Source organism: Marmota marmota, unplaced genomic scaffold (assembly GCF_001458135.2).
Source record: "Marmota marmota marmota unplaced genomic scaffold, marMar, whole genome shotgun sequence".
NCBI classification, from domain to species: Eukaryota; Metazoa; Chordata; class Mammalia; order Rodentia; family Sciuridae; genus Marmota; species Marmota marmota.
In genome coordinates, this window is record NW_026000174.1 from 11621023 (window position 1) to 11642238 (window position 21216).

A 21216-nucleotide genomic window follows, 5' to 3' on the forward strand; every position below is an offset into this window, starting at 1 on the left:
TATATATATATATATATATATATATATATATATATATATATATATATATATATTGTAGATGGACACAATACTTTTGTTTATTTTTTTTATTTTTATGCAGTGCTGAGAATCAAACCCAGTGCCTCACACATGCCAGGCAAGCAAGCACTCTACCAGTGAGACACAACCTAGCCCCACTTCCTTTATTTTTTAGATTACCAATATAAATAAATTTTGAGTGATAGAACAAAGTTCTTTGATATTAACTACTTCAAGAGTTTGGTAAACATAAGACTATCCAATAAATAATTTCATGATAAGTAAGTATATCAAAATCTTTTTCCTTGATAAGTACTATAGAAGCATGTATTTATAACGGCTTCATCACTTTCTTTCCTTTTTTTTTGTTACCTAATTTTCCCAACATTTTATTTTGAAAAAATTTAAACCTCTAGATAAATCCAAAATATAAATACAATGAATAGCAAGCCACATGTTATATTATTATCATTACTGTTTTTGAAGTTTTGGGGATTGAATCTATGGATGCTCTATCACTGAGCTACATCCAAGCCGTATTTTTCTCCTAGGTTGAGAAAGTTTCTAATTTATTTTTCTATCTGTAGAACCTAGTAAATACTTGGTATGAAGGTAGTGTTTCAGAAAATACTAACTTGTGTACTTTCCTAATTTATTCTGCTTTCATTCCTCTAACTTATCCTTTGTTGGAACAATAAATTTATAATATACAAACATGATCACATCTCTTCTCAGCCCAATTAACTAACAGCAGCTAACATCTATTACTATAAGTAAAGCACAGCGACAAGCACATTACATGCTTTATTTCATTTAATTCTACAACAATCCTATGAGGTAGGTACTATTATTAATGTGATTTGATAGGTAAGAAAACTGAGGCATGGGTATTAAATAATTTATCTAAGGTCACGTAGCAAGTGGCAAACCCAAGCTTTGGAGTCAGACAATCTAACACCAAAGTCCATGTACTTAAGCATAAATTGCTGCTTACGTTCTCATTTTTCTTTGATTTTGAACATCCTCTCTCAGCCTGGACTCCCTGAAAATTCCTATTTATCTTGTTAGTCACATCTTAAAGCCTTATCCTAGAAACATTAAGCACCTTCTTTGCATTCACTGTTCTTTATATACAATTATAACTCACATTTCATCAAACGACCCCTTCAATACTCTTAATCATCTTTTTTTCCTTCACTTTTTTTTAAATTGGTGCATTATGATCTTTCCCTACCCTGCTTTTCATGACATATCCCATTACAAAACAAATATTTAAACAGTATCTATTATTTGCTCAGCTCTGTATTAGACTCTGGGGATACAGCTCTTTACTTCCATGGAGCTTGCATTCTAGGTTTGCATGGGGGAGACAAATACATTTGAAACACACACATGTGGACACACACACACACACAAACAAATTAGGAAAACAAAATAGCTTATTGCTATTAAGTGGGAGAGTCTAGATATGAATCCAGGTTTCTTTGACTTTAGATCTTAAAGTCTTTTTCTGCTGCCTATTTTCAGCTTCTGTCTCAGAATTTGGTACTGTGAAAGCACACAGTGGATGTTTCTTGAATGAATACTAACTGTGCTCTACCACTGAGCTACGACCACAACCCTCCTATCCTGATTTTAAATCTCTAGGCTCAGGACAAAAATCACAGTTAAAAATATTTATTTCTGGAAAAAAACATGGAGGGGTAGTTACATTAATAGAAGTCTTTCACCCTCAGATTACCTGTTTCACCTTAACATCATCCTACTTCTCCCTCCTACTTGTTCATTTATATATTCTGATTTTTAAAAAATAATAATCTTTATTTTTAGGGCATTTTTACATTCATAACAAAATGCAGCAGGAATATCATGAGTTTTCACATAGCCCCTGTGCACACATATACAGTTTCCCCCACTATCAACATCATACACCACAGTGGTACATTTGTTACAAAGAATCTATTGGACACATCATCATCACCCAAGTCCATAGTTAACATTAAGATTTACTCCTGGTGTTTACAATCCTATAGGTATGGACAGATGTATCTGCCATTTAATATACAGAATAATTTTACTACCTACACATTTGTAGGCTGAAATCTAAAATTTTCACTGTAAGTTGAATAGTTGCAATGGATATAATTTCTCAAATACTATAAACCCTGACATTTTAAAATACAATTACTATGTATTAAAGTATGCCATTCCAATATTTAAACTTTTAAATTTTAAATAACTTCAGATTTACAGAAAAGTTTCAATAATGCTACAAAGAACTTCCATCTAGCCTTCACTCGGATTCCTCAAATGTTAACCTCTTGCTACATCTGCTCTATCTACTTATCTCTTTATCTATCCCTAAATATTTTGGTTTTTATTTCCTAAAAATCAAGGACTTTCTATTACACAAGCACAGTATAAATATTATTAACTAGGAAAATAACACTGATATAATACAAGGGCTTTATTCAAGTTTTATAATTATATTAATAACATTCATCGTAGGCAAAGAAAATATAAGACCATGAGGTATATTTAGTTGTCAGTTGTCAGGTCTTAAAGTCTTTTTTTTTTTTTTTCTATTTTATTGTGCTGGGGATTGAACTCAGGGCTTCACACAGGCTAGACAAGTGCTCCAATACTGTCATTTCTTCTTTATTCCAGAACAATTCCTTAATCTTCTTTTGTCTTAATTTTTTAAGGGAATAGTCAAGTTACTTTGTAGAATGTCCTTTAGTTTGGGTTTGTTTCATTTTTCCTCCTGATTAACTCAGGTTATGCATTGTTGGTGCAAACACCAGACAATTCATATGTCCTTCCCAGTGTGTCATATTAGGAGAAACACCATATCTATTTGTTCTTTTACTGGAGATGTTAACTTTGATCATAAATTTATCCACATATTTTTAAAAACTTTTTTATACTTTATTTTATTTATCTTTATGTGGTGCTGAGGATTGAACCCAGGGCCTCGAATGTGGTGGTGAGCACTCTACCATTGAGCCACAATCCCAGCCCCACATATTTTTCTTAATATTGTATATTATGAGTTCATATTAGAACTTCCAATTTCAATCCAATTCCAGATTTCATTTTTGGCCCTTCCTTTTTCCATATTTATTTCTCCAAAATTAAGAGCTCAGACTTATTTGTTCAATTGTTTAGCAGCTTATTATAAGGATATTACAAAAAATATAGATGAAGGGATGAGTATGGTGAGGTTTGGAAGAAGGTGCACATAGCTCCCATGCCCTATCTGGTATTTAAGTGTGTACTTTCAAGACTTTCATGTGTTCAACTGTCTGAAAGCTCCTATTTTGCCTCTTCCCCCACTGTGACACTAGGGATCAAAGATAGGGCCCTCCAGTACCTAACTATGAGCTCTACCAATGAGCAACCTCACCAGTCCAGTCCCTCTGAAATTGATTATTAAAGTCTAGGCCTGGTGCATAAACCACAGTGGACATGGATAGACCTAGTTTTCAACCTGTTTCCTTCTCATCAGCAAATATTATTGCTATACACAGAAGAAAATATTTATTTTACTGGATATTGCAGCAGGAATAGCTATATAATAAGTTTGTTATTTTTATTGTACAGTGTCAAATAGATCTAAAACATAAAATGGAAAATTGGTGGTCACAGAATTATACAAATTAACCCCAGATTTCCAATTTTTATTTTGCAGTTATGATTTTTCATTCTTATAAAGCCAAATAAAATTTATAAAAATTGAGGATTTTTCATATAAAAAACTGCATGTTTTTCACTGTGTAAATAAATTTTTCTAATGAAAGGATGATAATGACAGCATTTCAAATTACAATAAATAAGAAGGTGATGATGTCCTTCCCTGTAGCATCTATTTTAATACATATGCTTTCAGTTGCCTGGAGAAAAGCAAGGCCCTAATGGTTATGGAATTTATTTCAACAAACAGATTTTGATTAGATGATTATTATATAGCTTGAGTTAAAAAAGTTATAGGAATGTTATTTTTTTTATAAGAGCACAAAATATTTTAAAAACTTCAAGGCCTCTGACACTTCTGAAAAGTGTGCTTGCTTGCTAACTTATTCATTTACTTATGTTAGCAAGTTTATTAAAAAAATGGTGACAGGAGTCAGACAAATCTAAGGTTACAGTCTTGGCTCTGTCCCTTAATAAGTCCATCACCCAGGAGCAATATATTTTATATCTCTGAGCTCATTTCCCTTAAAATATGCATAATAATCTCTAATTTGCAGGCTAGCTGGTGAATTTAGAAATCTGTATAGTAATCAATGTAGTACCAGGAACCTGGTTGTACTCAATAAATAACAGTTCTCTTTATTTAAGGTCTGCAACTTTATTTCATTCTGGTTTCATAACGGGATATGCTTAAATCATCATTTCCTACAACAAAGTTTCCTGTGTTTGCTTCCTTCAATGTAAATGACCTCCTGCCTCAACAAAATGTACTAAAATATATTAAGGTGGAAACAGTCAAAGAATTTGCAGCCTGTCCTTTGACCCGCTCCTTCTAGTGCTGGGGATTGAACTGAGGTCCTTATATAAGCTAGGCAAGCACTCTACCACTTGAGTTATATACTCCCAGCCCATGCAGTTTTTCTTTTCTAGATCATAATATAAGACTTTATGTGTGTATGTATGTATGTGATGCTCCTTGGTTCTTTCTGTCTGTAAGAGTAATCCTGCCCTTGCATAACTGAATATAATAGAGGGCTGGACCTTGGCTATGGCTGTTAGATATATTCCTATTACCTAAACCTGGTTCCCATAAGCACTTATGTTTGCAACCTCTTGTTTTAAACACTGACTTTTTTTTAGGCTCTCTAAAAAAACACTGACTTTTTTTTTAGGCTCTCTCTAAAAGCTATGTATACATATAATTACTAGAAAAGTGAAGCACAAAGCAAGCATATACTATTAAACAATCAAATGTGGGGGCTGGGGTGGTGGCTCAGTGGTAGAGTGCTCGCCTAGCATGCATGAGGCACTGGGATCGATCCTCGACACCACATAAAAACAAACTAATGTATCCATCTAAAAGTAAAGCTACATGTAAAAAAAAAACAATCAAATGTGTGATAATTTAAAATATTTACCTGATGAAATATGGGATCTTTTACATGAAGGTAAACCTGCAAAATATTAGAAAAATACATGTGAATGAAGTGTATTATGGAGGGGAAATAAAAACCTATTCCACCTACTTTGTAGATCCCAAACCTTTCCTGCTAATCTCATTTTGTTTGGACTTGACTCCAACCATGTAAAGCCAATCAGACTAGGTAGCATGGCACACAAAGTGCTAGTACATACAGATGGCTCTCTACCAGTGCTAACCTTGCCATGGTAAATTAAATATTTCAAATCTATTGTGAACTACTCTGACTTCTTGGCCTTTGTGTCACAATCAAGTAGATAGAAGAATGCATGAAGACTCATGAAGAGGGAGGAAGTTATGCTGATAATTCCTGTACCACATCTATTCTATAGTAGAAGTTATACTCCATTTATGTATGATGTGTCAAAATACATTCTACTGTCATGTATAGCTAATTAGAAAAACAACACCAACAAAAAGATTCAATTCAAAGTATGCCTCCTTCCCACCATCACTATGGCATTTGGTTTTTCTCTTTCTCTCTCTGCAAGAAAAGAATTTCTTTGATAGAAAGGACTGGTTGTAAATATCTCTATATCCTCATTTAATGTAGTGATTTAATAAAGTTTTACAAATTCATACAATTTGGCTACTAAGTTTATTTCTGGAGTAAGTTTCTAGCTACAAAGTGATCAAATTATTTCCTTTGAACAGCCACAGGGCTTTAAAAATAATGTGTCTGAGACAATATATATATATCAGTAACTTTAAACTTGGCAAAGGAAAATGCTTTTAATCTGAATTCCTTATTTCAAAGTAAGTGATTTCTGGGGCTAGAGGGTGTAGCTCAGTGATAGATTATATGCTTAGCATGAGCAAGAACTTGGGTTTGATCCCCAGCACCAAATGAAACAACTAATTTGCCTTTGTATGGTTAAAGCAGATTCTTACAGCTACTAATAAAAGAAATACAAAAGGGCATGCTCTCAAAGATACATTTTTTTAAAGGAAGAAAATTAAGAAGTCCTTGCTATATGCCAATATTAATTTTCAGAACTAATATGAAATGTATACTATTGTTATCTACATTTTATAGGTAAGGAAAACTAAGGCTGAAAGAGACTAAGTAATTTGCCCAATGTCCCACAGTTACTAAGTAACAGTGTTAGATCTAAACTCAGATCTCATTGATTCCAAAGCCTTTTTTTGTTGTTGGTTTTTCTTTTGCAGTACTAGGAATTGAACCCTGGGGCATGCCAGCTAAGCTACATCCTCAGATCTTTTTAAAAAATTTTGTTTTGAGACACAGTCTCCCTAAGTTGCTCAGGCTGACTACAAATTTGTGATCCTTCTGCCTCACCCCCTGGAATAGCTCAGATAATAGGCCCATGCTACCATGCCCAGCTCCAAAGCCTGTTCCTGACTACATCATCTCTTAACTTAGAAAGTGATCCAATATTGTCTCTGCCACTTACTCTCTATATAAACTTGGCTGGCAAGGCAATTCACTGACATTCTCTAGACTTACTTTATTCTCTTCTTTAAACAGTAACAAGACTATTTTTCACCTCTTCTTGGATGCTTTCATCATTAGCTACCATGTAGTTTAGGCAAAGCTTAGAAACTCAAGAAAATACTGCATATGTGCCCTTTCACCCTTTTATTTAACATCTCAACAACTGGAATATAGCTTCTGCCTTCATCAATTTACTGGTGACAGTATTCTCATTTAGATTACTTGGTTTTCTACTTCAAAATTTCTATTAGGTTTAAATCTTCATTTTATTCACATCCATTCAGAGGAAACTAATACTTATTATTTACTTTTCACTCTAAAAATTCCTGTTACATTGGGCTCTTGGCTTTCCTATATATATCTGATTACTTTTCTCAGACTGCTTTGCTTGTTCTATCTCTTCTGTCTGTAGTTGTAGGATTCTATCTTTAGTCATCATAATGGTCTATGCAATTTCTGTGCCAGTTCATCTATCCCCACCTATCTAGTCTACCTATACCCTTCCAACTCCCAAATCTACATCTTTGGACCAGACTACTTGCTAAGCCTCAGGTGTTATTAATGCTGGGAGCTTCAAACCAAACATATTCTAAATTGAATTTATCTACCTCTATGCCATGATACGAACTTATCCATTAAATTTCCTGAAAAAGCTGCCCATCTTCCAAGTTTCCTATCATGGTTAAGGGCATACTACATATACTGGCAGTCAGGCCATAAACTGAGGAGCCATTTTAACAACTCCTTTAAAACTCTATTTCCATCTTTTCTACTCAGTGGACCACAGGTCCCATAGATAGGTATTTATGTCAGCTTTTTTTCATTCCTATATGTTACTTTATAGTCTGAATCTCATATCCCTAGCCCTTATTTCTCCCCATCCTCCATAACCAGTGTAATCTTTCTAAAACATATCTGATTACATTTTTCTCTACTTTAAGCCAGTTAATGGCTCTCCACTGCCTTGACAATAAAAATTGAAATTGCAAGATCTGGCAAACAATGAGCTTTATAACCTATTTCAGTAAGCTCATTCACTACTCCCCACTTATCATATATCCACCTATATAAAATCTTTCCCAATTTTATTGGTGACGAATGAAACAATAAAGGTAAAGTATTCAGTACAATATCTGACATTAGCAAATAATTAAAAACAGTAATTCTCTATGTGGTTCCAGAGTTTTATACCCATGGACATATGAAAGACTATTTCAAAATGTTTTGCCACACTGTTGCCCAGAGGCTGGATGAACTTTCAATTATCAGTCAAAATCTAACTCAACTGCCTCCTCTCTCTGAAGCTTTCCATGACCTACTCAAGTAGACTTTTTAAAAAATTAAATTTATTTTTAATTGATACATAAAAACACACACATATTTATGGGATATAAGGAATAGTCAAGCAGTCTTGATTGGCTTTCTTTTACCTCATCACATATAATTAACATTTACTTCTAGTATTTCAGTTATTATCTTTTGATACATTTCTTTGTTTACAAGTTTAATTTCTCTAATAGAATGAATTCCTTTTGGATAGTAACTGCTTCTTAGGCACCTCTGTATTTCCTGTGCCTGACATGTAGGTTTTCCTGAAGTGTTTGTTTAAATTAATATTTTCTTAATTCAGAATACAATTCACTTGAGGAAGAAAAGCACAAGGTAGGATAGGATCAGAAGTGACTGGCTACCTCTAGTTATTAGGAAAAGGTTAACCATTAAAATAGTCACACTAGATCCAATGGAGTGGAGCCAATTTCTTTAACAAATAGGAGGTAATATGTCCATTCATGATAAAAGTTAATTTTTCTCCATTGTTAGTAACTAAATATTTACTTTTTGACCTTTCTTCCTTTAAAAAATTAAACATTACAAAAGTTATTTCAATTATAAGGAAAAATAACACTTGGAAACAAAGAAGCAATATCTGAAAATGATATATTCCAATTATATGTAGAAACATTTCAGTTTGAACAGCTTCAAGCAAATACAGGAAGCAAAATGTTTTCTCCATAAACGACAAATTCATATGCTTAATCTGTTAGAGACAAAATATGACTTACTGTGGTTACTAATAAACTGAATAGAACTAGAGTAAAAAGTAGATGGTAGTTGACTGAGTTCTTCATCTTGAAACATTCAAACCTTAAAAAGAAAGAAAGAAACTTTCTTAAGAATATATAACAGGAACAAATAGAATGGGACTTTACCACTTACCTTTGTGGTCTAGTAATACCCATCATTTCTTTCCAACCACATTCTTAGAAACTCTGCACTCCTATAGCCTATGAGAGGCTGCGGGGATAAGGAGTAGACAAGTAGGGACAAATGTTCTCTCCTGAAAGTCTGGAGTTGGGGATCCATAAACCTAATCAATTAAATATAGAGATGATTTCAAAGTATGAAGTCAAATGGACTTAAGATCTGAGGCTGATATTTGGGGGTAGCCAAAGTGAATGAATAAGTGGATGAATGAGCAGAAAAATATTCCTTAGGGAAAGAAAAATAGATATAAAGATTTGAAGATAAATGGAGAGGAAGGAATGCAGAAAAGAGGGAAAGATGAAGAAGCAACCATTCTATTTCTAGTGAAGTGAGTCTGTACTTCTTGCTGTCATGATCCATACAATTTCCTGATGTTCTTACAAAAGATAAACCTCTTAACTCAAGCTAGATTCAGTAAATTTGTATGTCTTGCAACAAATGATCCCTAAAGAAAACTACTTTTAAAAAATCACTTTTTATAATTGTCTCTTTACTTATCTGTTTCCCCAACTAAATGGTGCATTCTTAGCATGCAGATATACAATCTTATTACTTTTTCATATATTTAGTCACTAGGATAGTATCTGATGCACAGGAGATACAGAGTAAATAAGGAAATATAAACATAATTGGCCATCAGTAAGTACCCAGTTTTTGAGGGCTGTCTTGGTATAGGCAATAGGAATATTCTCTCAGTTTACCAATTCATTGTGGAAGTTGGACCCAATTCTTATTTCCTTATCTGTAAAGAAAGGTGGATTGCAATATCTGATTTTTAAGTTCCCTTTTGCCTTTAATTTCTATGAATTCATGGCTTGGAAAATGATGAAAATGTTAGGATGTCAGGTGGATTTTTTTTTAATATTTATTTTTCAGTTTTAGGTGGACAAATATCTTTATTTTTATGTGGTGCTGAGAATTGAACCCAGTGCCTCAAGCATGCTAGGCAAGCACGCTACCACTTGAGTCACATCCCCAGCCTGGATGTTGTTTTTCTTTTAAATTATATGACTTTATGGCTTGAAAGTTGATTTAAAAAGTTAGGTAGGATATTTATGAATTATAATTAGCATTTTCATTCTGTCAATAGCTTAGAAATGTCTGTTTATCATTTTAGATGCCCTCAAAGCAGATTATTTATTAAGAAACCAAAGGTCTTTGGGAAGCCTGGCTTATATTTACTACTATGGTCATCTTACTTTATCATAGTCAAGTTTCTTATCTATACCCTTCTTTAGACAATGAGTTCCTTGACTCTCTATTTCTATAGGGCCCAATCACACGTAACACAAAGATGCACCCTAACATACTAGAGCTTTCCAGTATGTGTTTCACAAATGAACAAGCATATGCACATAGAAGGCAAGGCAGGTTTAAAATGGTTACTGGTCTAATCTGCTTTATACACTTGATAAATTCAAAGAATGTCCTAAGGAATTAACAGAAAAACTGATTAGTGAAATTAACAAGGTCATGGAATAAAACGTTCATATACAAAAATCAATTGTAGGGTTGGGGTTGTGGCTCAAGCGGTAGCGCGCTCGCCTGGCATGCGTGTGGCCCCGGTTCGATCCTCAGCACCACAAACAAACAAAGATGTTGTGTCCGCCGAAAACTAAAAATTAAATTTTAAAATTCTCTCTCTCTCTCTCTCTCTCTCTCAAAAAAAAATCAATTGTATTTCTAAATGCTAATAATTAACATCTGGAAAATAAAGTTTTAAAATTGTAATACCACTTAAAATAAGTACCCCCAAATCATTAGAAATCTAGAGTTAGAGCTAGCAAAGTATGTGCAACAACTATGCACTGAAAAACCATAAAATGTCTCTGGAAGAAATTAAAGGAAACCTGAACAAATGGAGAATTATGCTACATTCATGGTTTGGAAGACTGAATATTCTTTCCTTCTTTCTTCCTCCTCCTCTTCCTCCTCCTTCTCCTCCCCCTCCTCCCCCTCCATTCTTTCCTTCTCTCCTCCTCCATTCTTTCCTCTTCCTCCTCCTTCTCCTCCTCCTCCATTCTTTCCTCTTCCTCTTCCTCCTCCTCCTCCATTCTTTCCTCCTCCTCCATTCTTTCCTCTTCCTCTTCCTCCTCCATTCTTTCCTCCTCCTCCTCCTCCTTCTCCTCATCCATTCTTTCCTCTTCCCCCATTCCTTCCTCCTCCTCCTTCTCCATTCTTTCCTCCTCCTTCTCCTCCATTCTTTCCTCCTCCTCTTCCTCCATTCTTTCCTCCTCCTCCTCCTCCATGTTAGGCAACTAGGTCTACCACTGAGCTACATCCCTAGCTCCAGCAGACTTTTTTTTAATATTCATTTTTTAGTTTTAGGTAGCCACAATATATTATTTTACATTTATGTGGTGCTGAAGATCGAACCCAGTGCCTCATGCATGCTAGGTGAGCAGTCTACCACTAAGCCACAACCCCAGCCCCTCCAGCAGACTTTTTTTGGTAGAAGTTGGCAAGCTGACTCTAAAATGAATGCAAAATTGCAAAGGATTTAGGACATCCAAAGCTATACTGAAAAAGAACAGAACAGGAGGACTGTTCTGACTGATCTCAAGATTTACAATAAGGTGCAGCTTAGGAGGCTGAGGCAGGAGGATTCAGAGTTCAAAGCCAGCATCAAAAATTTAGTGAGACCCTAAGCAACCTAGAGACTCTTTCTCTAAAGAAAATATTTTAAAAAGGGGTGGGGATGTGGCTCAATGGTTGAGCACCACTGGGTTCAGTCCCTGATACCCCCCCCCCCAAAAAAAATTTTAAATAATGCTTGCTACAATTAAAAGACAACATGGTATTGACATAAGGATAGGAAAAAACTCTCATAATAATTTAATGCATGGGCTGGGGTTGTGGCTCAGTGGTAGAGTGCTCACTTAGCATGTGTGAGGCACTGGTTCGATCCTCAGTACCACATAGGAAGAAAAAAAATATATTGTGTCCACCTAAAACTAAAAAATAAATATTAAAAAAATAAAAATAATTTAATGCAGAAAGAATAATCTTTTCAAAAGATGGTATGCAGGGCTGGGGATATAGCTCAGTTGGTAGAGTGCTTGCCTTGCATGCACAAGGCCCTGGGTTCAATCCTCACCACCACTAAACTACCACCACAAAAAAAAGATGTTATACAATAACCAGTTACTAGCAGAGGAAAATAGGGATTCAATCCTCACCACCACCACATTAAAAAAAAAAAAAAAGGAAAAAAAATGATGCTATGCAATAACCAGTTACTAGCAAAGGAAAATATGACCTTCAACTTTGCCTTACATTATACACAAAATTAACTCAAATGGATCATAGGCCTAAATACAAAAACTACAGTTAATAAAACTCCTGGGGGAAAAAAGCAAACAAAATAGAAAATCTTTTTGACCATGGGGAAGGCAAAGATCTCTTCTGACTCAAAAGGTACTAGACCTAAAAATTTTTAAAAAATAAATTGGATTTTGTAAAAATTTAAAACTCTGTTCATCAAAAGACACCATTAATGGGGGTTGGGGTTGTGGCTCAGTGGTAGAGCGCTTGTCTAGCATGCATGAGGCACTGAGTTCGGTCCTCAGCACCACATTAAAAAATAAATAAAATAAAGAGACACTATTAAGAAAATGAAAAGATAATTCATAGACTGAAAAAATATTTAAGATAAATATTGGAGAGGACTTCAATCCCCCCCCCAAAAAATTGTACACTTCAATAAGAAGAAAAACAACTCAGTTTCTAACCAAAAAGCACAAGATTTGAATAGACACTTCTTTTTAGTTTTTTTCCTTTCTTCCTTTGGTGGTGCTGGAGATCACAGCCAGGGTCTTGTGCTTGCTAGGTGAGCACTCTATCACTAAGCTATATCTCTAGATGCTTGAACAGATATTTCTAAGACATACAAATGGCCAACTAGCACATGGAAAGATAGACAACATCATTAGTTCTTAAAGAAATGCAAATTAAAATACCAGAGACAGTACTCCATACTCCCCAGAAAAACTAAAAATAACAAGATTGGTAACACCAAGTATTACCAAGGATATGGAGCAATGAGATTCTTCATATATTTGTTAGTAGAACTATAATAAAATATAATATGTTGGACAATAGTTTGGCAGTTTCCTATAAAGTGTAGACTTATACAACCCAGAAATTCCACTTCTAGGTATTTACCCAATAGAAATGAGAAAATATATCCAATTAAAGACCTGTACACAGAATGTATGTAGTCACTTTATTCATAAGAGGCCCAAACTGGTAACAACCTTAACACACATCATTGGTGAATGGTATATCTATATAATGGAATACTTACTACTAGCATTAAAAATGAAGAATGAACTACTGATACTGATAATAACATAGATGAACCTCAAAAAATCATATTGAACAAAAGAAGGCAGACATAAAAAGGTACATATTGCATAATTCCTTTTACATGAAATTTAAGAGCAGATAGGATTAATCTATAGAAAAGCAGGGGACGGGGTCAGGATGAACTGTAATACAGAAGAAAGGAATGTTCTCAAGTGATCAACATGTTCTATTTCTTAATATAAGGGTAATGATGTAAGTACACATTTGTCAAAACTCCAAGTTATACAATTAAATATACTTAATATATAAATATAATTAAAATACATTTTATTATATGTTAATCATACCTCAGTAAAATGGTTTAAAATTATTTCAGTCTTTTTGTTTCCTTCTAAGAGTCACTTAAAGTATACTGTGGCAGGGTCTGGGGATGTGACTCAGTGGTCGAGCACGTGCCTAGTATGCATGATCCCTGGGTTCAATCCCTCATATGGAAGGAAAGAAGGAAGCAGTGTACAGAAATTCCTTTTTTATATACTGAGGTGGTAGAACTTTGAAACTTGTTCTATTCCCAGTGACAGTCGGGAGATCATACTTCATTTTCATAAAGTGGCAAGTTCTATCCTTTCCTACCCTACTGAATTTTGCATATGTCTAAGGTAGAATATTAACCACATTACATGGAAGACTGCTTGGTTTTGGTTCTGTTTCTTCTATTGAAAACCTCAGATTTTCTGAGGTAAAAGCTTACTTCTTACTTTTCCAATTCCCAGTGCCCATCGCAGTGCCTGATACATCAACAGCATACAAGTTTATATTATAAAAAAATAAATCATTTAATTTAATCTTCATGAGAAATTTGTAAGTACTACAACTTCCAATGAGAAACAAACGAAGAAATAGAAATATTGACTTACCCAGGGTCATGCAGTTAGTAATTACCAGAGCTAGAAACTGAACTATAAGTTTTAATATCCTTAGTGTGTGTGTGTGTGTGTTTGTGTAGCTGTGGATCAAACCTGCAGCCTCATGAATGTTAGGCAAGTGCTCTGTCACTAAGCTACATTCCCAATCCCCAGTCCTATCCTTATTTCTAAGTAATACCCTTCTGTTCCCTAACCTAATACACAAGTGTTTTCTGAACCCATTTTATATGATTATCTAGTATTTTTCCCAATATGGTCATCATTACTAGCCCAAGAACATTTTCTTCTAAAGATTAAAAATATCAAAATAGTTTTTAAAATATGTTACTAAACGGAGCTCATTCGCAAGTACTTTTTTAGACAGGGATAGCAAACTATAGCTTAAGGGCCAATTTCTCAGCCTGAGTTTTTTTTTTTTTCCCCCTTAATAGTGGCACCTTGGATTGAATCCAGGGTTACTCTACTCCTAAGCTTCATTCCCAGTTCTTTAAATTTTTTATTCTAAGACAAGATCTCACTTATTTATCCAGGCTGGCTTCAAACTTCTGATCCTCCTGCATTAGTCTCCTGGGAGACTGGGATTATAGGCATGTACCACCTTAACTAGTTCTGAGACTGTTTTTGTAAGTCACTCTCCTACAATGGCAAGGCTGAAAAGTTGCAACAGAGACCCTAGGCCCGCAAAGCCTAAAATATTTACTATATGGTCCTTTACAGAGAAAGTTTGCCAATCCCTATTTTTTTTTTAATCACTATTCTTGAACTTCTTTTCACCTACCTTTGAAACAGGACAATAGAGTTTGATGCCATACAAATCTAACCAATAAATGGGCATTCTTCCTTTTATTGTTTCTGAGTTTTAGTAAAGGTTTAGAACTAAGGGTGGTATGGTTTATTACAGCAATAAAATCCCTTTGAGTTACTTTAGTATATGCTACTAACTTTTAGAAGTGGGAATAAGGAAGAGACAGACATGAATAGTGGGAATATAAGGTTAAGGAAGTAATTCTATAAACTGGGCCCACTGTATTGATCCCCACAAGCTTTCTCTCTCTCTCTCTCTCTTAAAGCAATTTTCCTGAAGCCCTACCTGGCTTAACTAGACACAATATGTTAATTCCTCAGCAAACAAACTGTTAGCTGCAGGAGAAATGCAGGCCCTAAATGCTGATACCCTAAGGGGAATTTTTTTTTTTTTAACTTTTACACAGACCAGATTTCAGAACACAAGGAAATAAGGATAATTCTCCCTAACTATAAAACCTGTAAGAACTGTCTCCAATTAGCATTGTCAGTATGAGCTAAAGTTGTCATGTACAGGGTTGTGATATGCAGTGGGGACTTGAAAATCCGATGTAATCTTGCAGTCAGTCAAAAGTAAGAGGTGGACCTGGGTAGAACTCTCAGGAAATTTTCTTGGGACCTCCAATAATAAAGCTCACTTAAGTACTTAGTAAAGTTACTAAATCTCTCTGTGCTTCACTTTTTTATTTACAAAATAAGGACAATACCCATTTATCTTGCACAACTGTGTAGAATTAGAGATGGTGTAGTATGCTGTCTAGTACAGTACAAAGGCAATATTAATGCTTACTAATGTTATTTCATTTTATTTTTCAAGATTTGTCACTCAGGAAATAGAAATTAACTTGAGATTGAAATTAAAAAATATGAACCAGAAAGGGAACTTTGGATTCAATATTCCCATTCATATTTGTAAACAGCCAATCAAAATAAGCACATCCTTGACAGCTTTACTGTGATTTAAAATAAGAAGAATTAAAAGGAAACAAATACTATTTAGTAAGCAACTTCAAAACAAAGAGATTAAAATGACACATTATTGTACAACTAGAAGTGTACTTCATTTTTCTGGTAAGTTTCTGTTAAGAAACTGTTAATGATATTATATATCATGGAATAATAAATATAACCAGTATCTAAATTTGTACATTCTTTCCATAAGGAAAGGCAAATTGAACAACTTAAGTACAATTAAGATTTTATCTAAATTGGATACAGGGTTTGATATCACAAAAGTTAATAAATAACATTATTAATACTTCCAAGAAATTATTCTCTTAATTGATATCATAAAATTTCTAATCTTCTGCATCATTATAATATCCTAGTAATATAACTGAATTGTTATATTAATTCCTTGAGAAAAATATGAATTCAAAAGTATATCAAGCAACTGAAATCTAAATATAAGTACTTACATGCAGTATACAAATATGCAACAGCTGTAAATCATTGGGAGTTCATCCAATAGCTATATGAAATAAAGAGAGATAACAGGCTTGAATATATAGAGGTACAATTATACAAATCAAAATAAACATAAGAATAATTGAGATTATCATTTCTTGAGCTGGGGATGTAGCTCAGTGGTAGAATGCATGATTAGCATGCACAGGCCCTGGGTTTAATCCCAAGCTCCACATAGACATAAAAGATTGATGTCTTCTCTTAATTTCTTTTACTAATTTATATATTTATCATCATCTAATTTACTCTGTATATAGTTTGTTGTTTTTGAACAAACGAGGTTATCCATCCATCTGTCCTAATGCACACACCTGAGTGACTCACTGTTTCTGGAAAGTAGCCTTGTAATTATGCTGCTCATATCACTTGGTATCACAAACTACTTCCAAGAAATGATGTAGAGCCTACCAGTATTCTTTTGTATTTCCTTCCTATAACACCTTAAACAGATACAATGTCCACTAACACAAATAAAAAGAGATATTAATGGATCAGGGAAATAATTTCATTAGTCTCTGTAATTTGTCTCTAAAAAGAACATTTACTATTATTTATGCAATAATAATAGTAATTATGGCCATTATATATTAAACTGCTTACTGAATGCTAAGCTAGATATTGTATATAGGTTATTTATAATCCTCAAAACAAACTTAAAGAGTTCATTTATCACAGGATATACAACTAGTTCTTTTTTGTTTCCCCCTTTGGGTACCCAGGGGTACTTTACCATGGAGCCACAGACCCAGCCATTTTTATTTTTTTATTTTTGAGACAGGGTCTCACTAAATTGCTTAGGGCCTCACTAAGTTGTTGGGGTGCTAGACTTGAACTTAACCATCCTCCTGCCTCAGCCTCCTGAATCGATCATTGGATAGTCTCCCAGCAGAGATGGGCAACTGGTGGGCCCTAGGGGTGCATTGATCTAATCTCTCTAGAGCGGTCATCACCCAGAAAAGCATCTGGGGCCTGATTGGATCTAAGCTCACAACCACCATGGGAACTCCACCTAATGAAACTGCACTCACAGAACTCTGCAGCAGCCCAACCCTGGGAGTGCATCAAATTGTTCTGTGCAGACCAAACTCTAGCTGACAGCACCTCCCATCCCATCCTACCACATACTGGTAAGAAGCAAAGCTGATAATTTTTTAACTCCAACTTGCAACTTGGTGAGCAACACACAAAAAAAGGAAGGGAATAACCCTTGGCTCTTACTGTCATATTCCCTATATAACTCAAGTACGTAGCTCAAGAAGAAATGGAAAAAAAATAATTGGGCACAGACTGTGAACATATATTCTCACTGACTATTTTGACCACATCAGTGGAAACAATTACTTAATTTTCATTAAGAATCTCTCTCTCTCTCTCTCTCTTTTGTTTTCTTCTTTAACTTTAGTTTTGTGTGTGTGTTTATATTTTCTATGTATGTCTGCTGAATGCTTCATGGACATATACACATATACATATTGGTTTCTTTTTTCACATGTGTAATACTTTATATTGGTTTTTATTTGTCTGTTTGTTTCTCTCTTTCTTTTATTCTAAAAGCCAAAGTCTACTATTCTTTCACTCTTCCTTTCCTTTTTTATTACTATTTTTTTCTCCTTCCTTATAACCATCACATCTTACATCTCTTCTGCATTCTCTTTGTTCACATTTTGGAATTATAAACTCTTTTCTGCCTTCCTATCACATTTTATTTTATCCTAATTAACTCTAGTCTTACCGTATTTTAGCACTATTTTGGTTTATATAATACCTGCCCCCACCGTTAATGCTACTGCAATAATTACTGCTGTGGATGCCACAGTTGATACCTCTTGTTTGATTTAATGCCAGATATAACACCGGATTACTTATTGTTTGTGCTGATGAAAATTGATGACTGCTGAGGGCCATTGCTAAGTAAGAATGACGCATGGCATGACCCAGGAAATTTGCAGTGTCATTGCATGTAAGGTGACCTTGCTCAAGGACCAGGGCAGTTCCAGGTTTAAGGTGTACCCTGCTGGGAATAGGGCGTATCCTGCTGCCTCAGCCGCGCCTGCTCCTTGAGTTCTCGTGGGATTCAGAGAGTATTTGGGATTTCGCCCAGAATGTGAATTGGGCCCAGAACGTGAATTCCCCCAGAACGTGAATTCCCCCAGAACCTGTTTGTAGAGTGCCGGTATGAGTTTGGGAATAAAGAATTGCTGTTTGAATCTACAAGGTGTGTGGTGGCTCGTGATTTTGTGCCCAGCCAGACTGTGGCAGATGACCCTACCATTTCTGGGGTTTTTTTGTAGCAATTAACATTGTAGATGTCATAGCAGGAATTAAGTATTTAGTTTAATGCTCTACATTGTTTGCATTGGTTGTTATTATTATTTCTCCCTAATCTTTGAGGTACTGGAAACCTACAGAGACACTACAAGTTCTCCAGAACCATACTGATAGATGTGCAAACATACAAACAATATGAAAAAAACAGGGAATAAACCATCCCAAACAACTCCAAATGCCTAAACAACATCCTTCACTGACACCACAGTGGAAGAAATGCCAGAAAAGGAATTTAGAAAGTTCATAGTGTTCCATGAGGTGAAAGACAATATAAGGAGTGAAATCAGATAGAAAAAACAAGAAGTGAAGATCATTTCAATAAGGAGATATAGATTCTGAAAGGAATCAATTGGAAATCCTCAAAATGAAGGAATAAACAAACCAAATGAAAAGTTCAATGAAAAGCATCACTAATAGACTAGACTACTTTGAAGACAGATTTTCAAGCATCAATGACAAAGTTTATGATCTTGAAAATAAAGTTGACCATAGAGAAAAGATGTTCAGAGACCGTGAAGAGAATATTTAAGAACTATGGGATAACATTAAAGGCCAAATTTAAGATTCACTGGGCTAGATGAAGGCTCTAAAATACAAATTAAAGTAATGCACAATCTTTTTAGGGGGGCGGGGGTTGAATTCAGGGGTACTCAACTGTGGGAGACCAACCTTGCATGTGACTAAGTCACATTCCCTGGCTGGGTGCTGAGGCGTCAGGCAGCATTCTGCTAGACTTTCCCTACCCTTCTTGGGTTCGAGGGTTGGTGTCTTGTGCATGGGTGTGTCTGGCTACAGCCCCATGGGTGAAGCTATGTTCACCTGTTCCTTTGTAATATTACCCCTTGCCCTGTTTGGGATAGAATGTTCCATGGAAACACCTTGTGTGTGTCCCCTTCTGTTACTGTACCTTTGGGTGTGGCCTACCTAGATGTCAGTCAACCTGCTGACAGTGGACATCATGAAGATAGACTCAGCCCCTTGAAACCTGACCCCTTGCCTCATTTGAATAGCTTCTCCTCAATAAAAGGGGTCAGTGTGTGCTCTCTCTCTCTTTCTACGGACCCTTAAGGTCAGAGGAGCAGTCACAGCGACCCCAAAAGAAAAAAGTATTTCTGTCTTCTGTGTGGTTATTTTGCACAGCCCAGTTAGCCTAGTTCCCCTGGAGTGATCCCTGAACGTTTCAGTCATGGAACAAAACCTGGCACTCAACCACTGAGCCACATCCCCAGCCCTGTTCTGTATTTTATTTAGAGACAGGGTTTCACTGAGTTGCTTAGTGCCTCGCTTTTGCTGAGGCTGGCTTTGAACTTGCAATCCTCCAGTCTTAGCCTCCTAAACCACTAGGATTATAGGTGTGCGCCACTGTACTTGGTGGAATGCACAATCTTTTCAATGAAATAAATAAAAACAGAAAAGTTTCCAAACCTTAAGAATGAAATGGGAATTCAAACAAGCGAAGGTGTACAGGACTCCAAATATACAAAATCAAAACAGATCTACTCCAAGACATATTATTATGAAAACAACTAACATACAGAATAAGGATAAAATTCTAAAAGCTGCTAGGGAAAATTAACAGCTCATATTTAGAGGTAAACCAATCTGGATCTTAACTGATTTCTTAACCCCAACCCTAAAAGCTAGGAGGTTTAGGAATAATATATACTGAGCTCTGAAAGAAAATGGATGCCAACCAAGAATACTATACCCAGCAAAATTAAGATTCAGACTAGAAGATAAAATAAAAATCTTCCACAACAAACAAAAGCTAAAAGAAATAACTAAAATATTTCATGAAGAAGAAATGAAAAATAAAAATGAAAACTAGCAGAGGAAGGAACTACACTAGAAGACTAGTCAATCAAGAGAGAATCAAACTCAAATTCAAAAAACCAGAAATAAATTAAAATGACAGGAAATAAAAATCATCTCTTCATAAAAACATTGAATGTAAATGGGCTAAACTTTTCAATCAAAAGACAAAGATTGGCAGATTGGATTAAAAAACAAGATTCAACAATATGCTGTCTCCAAGAGACTTATTTCATAGGCAAAGACATACACGGACTGAAGGCAAAAGAATGGGAAAAAAATACCATTCACATGGATCTCATAAACAAGTAGGGATTTCTATCCTCATATCAGATAAAGCAGACTTCAAGCCAAAGGTAATCAGAGGAGACCATGAAGGCCATTTCATACTGCTTAAGGGAATCATACATCAGTAAGAAACAATAATTGTAAATATTTATGCACCAAACAATGGACATCTCTGTACATCAAACAAATCCTAAAATCAAACAGATCACAACCCAAAAATACTGGGTGAATTTAACATGCCTCTCTAAATAGACCACCTAAACAAAAACTAAATAAAGAAGCTACAGAACTAAAAAATTCAGTTAATAATATACATCTAACAGACATATATAGAATATTTCTTTATCAATGACTTTCTTCTGAGCAGCACA

General features: G+C 35.0%; 1 protein-coding gene across 5 annotated transcripts in view; it reads right to left on the reverse strand.

Moving 5' to 3' along the window:
- Positions 1-21216, reverse strand: part of Acer3 (alkaline ceramidase 3) — a 180229-nt gene that overhangs the window by 40725 nt on the left and 118288 nt on the right. For 4 of the 5 annotated variants that reach the window (XM_015477382.2, XM_048788019.1, XM_015477381.2 and 1 more), the window contains 3 exons: positions 16369-16421; positions 8711-8792; positions 5130-5165 (listed from right to left, as the gene is read on the reverse strand). In XM_015477382.2, coding sequence (XP_015332868.1) covers positions 5130-5165; positions 8711-8792; positions 16369-16421 — 171 coding nt within the window. The remainder of the gene's footprint in view (positions 1-5129; positions 5166-8710; positions 8793-16368; positions 16422-21216) is intronic. The other variant, XM_048788018.1, reaches the window with a different exon arrangement.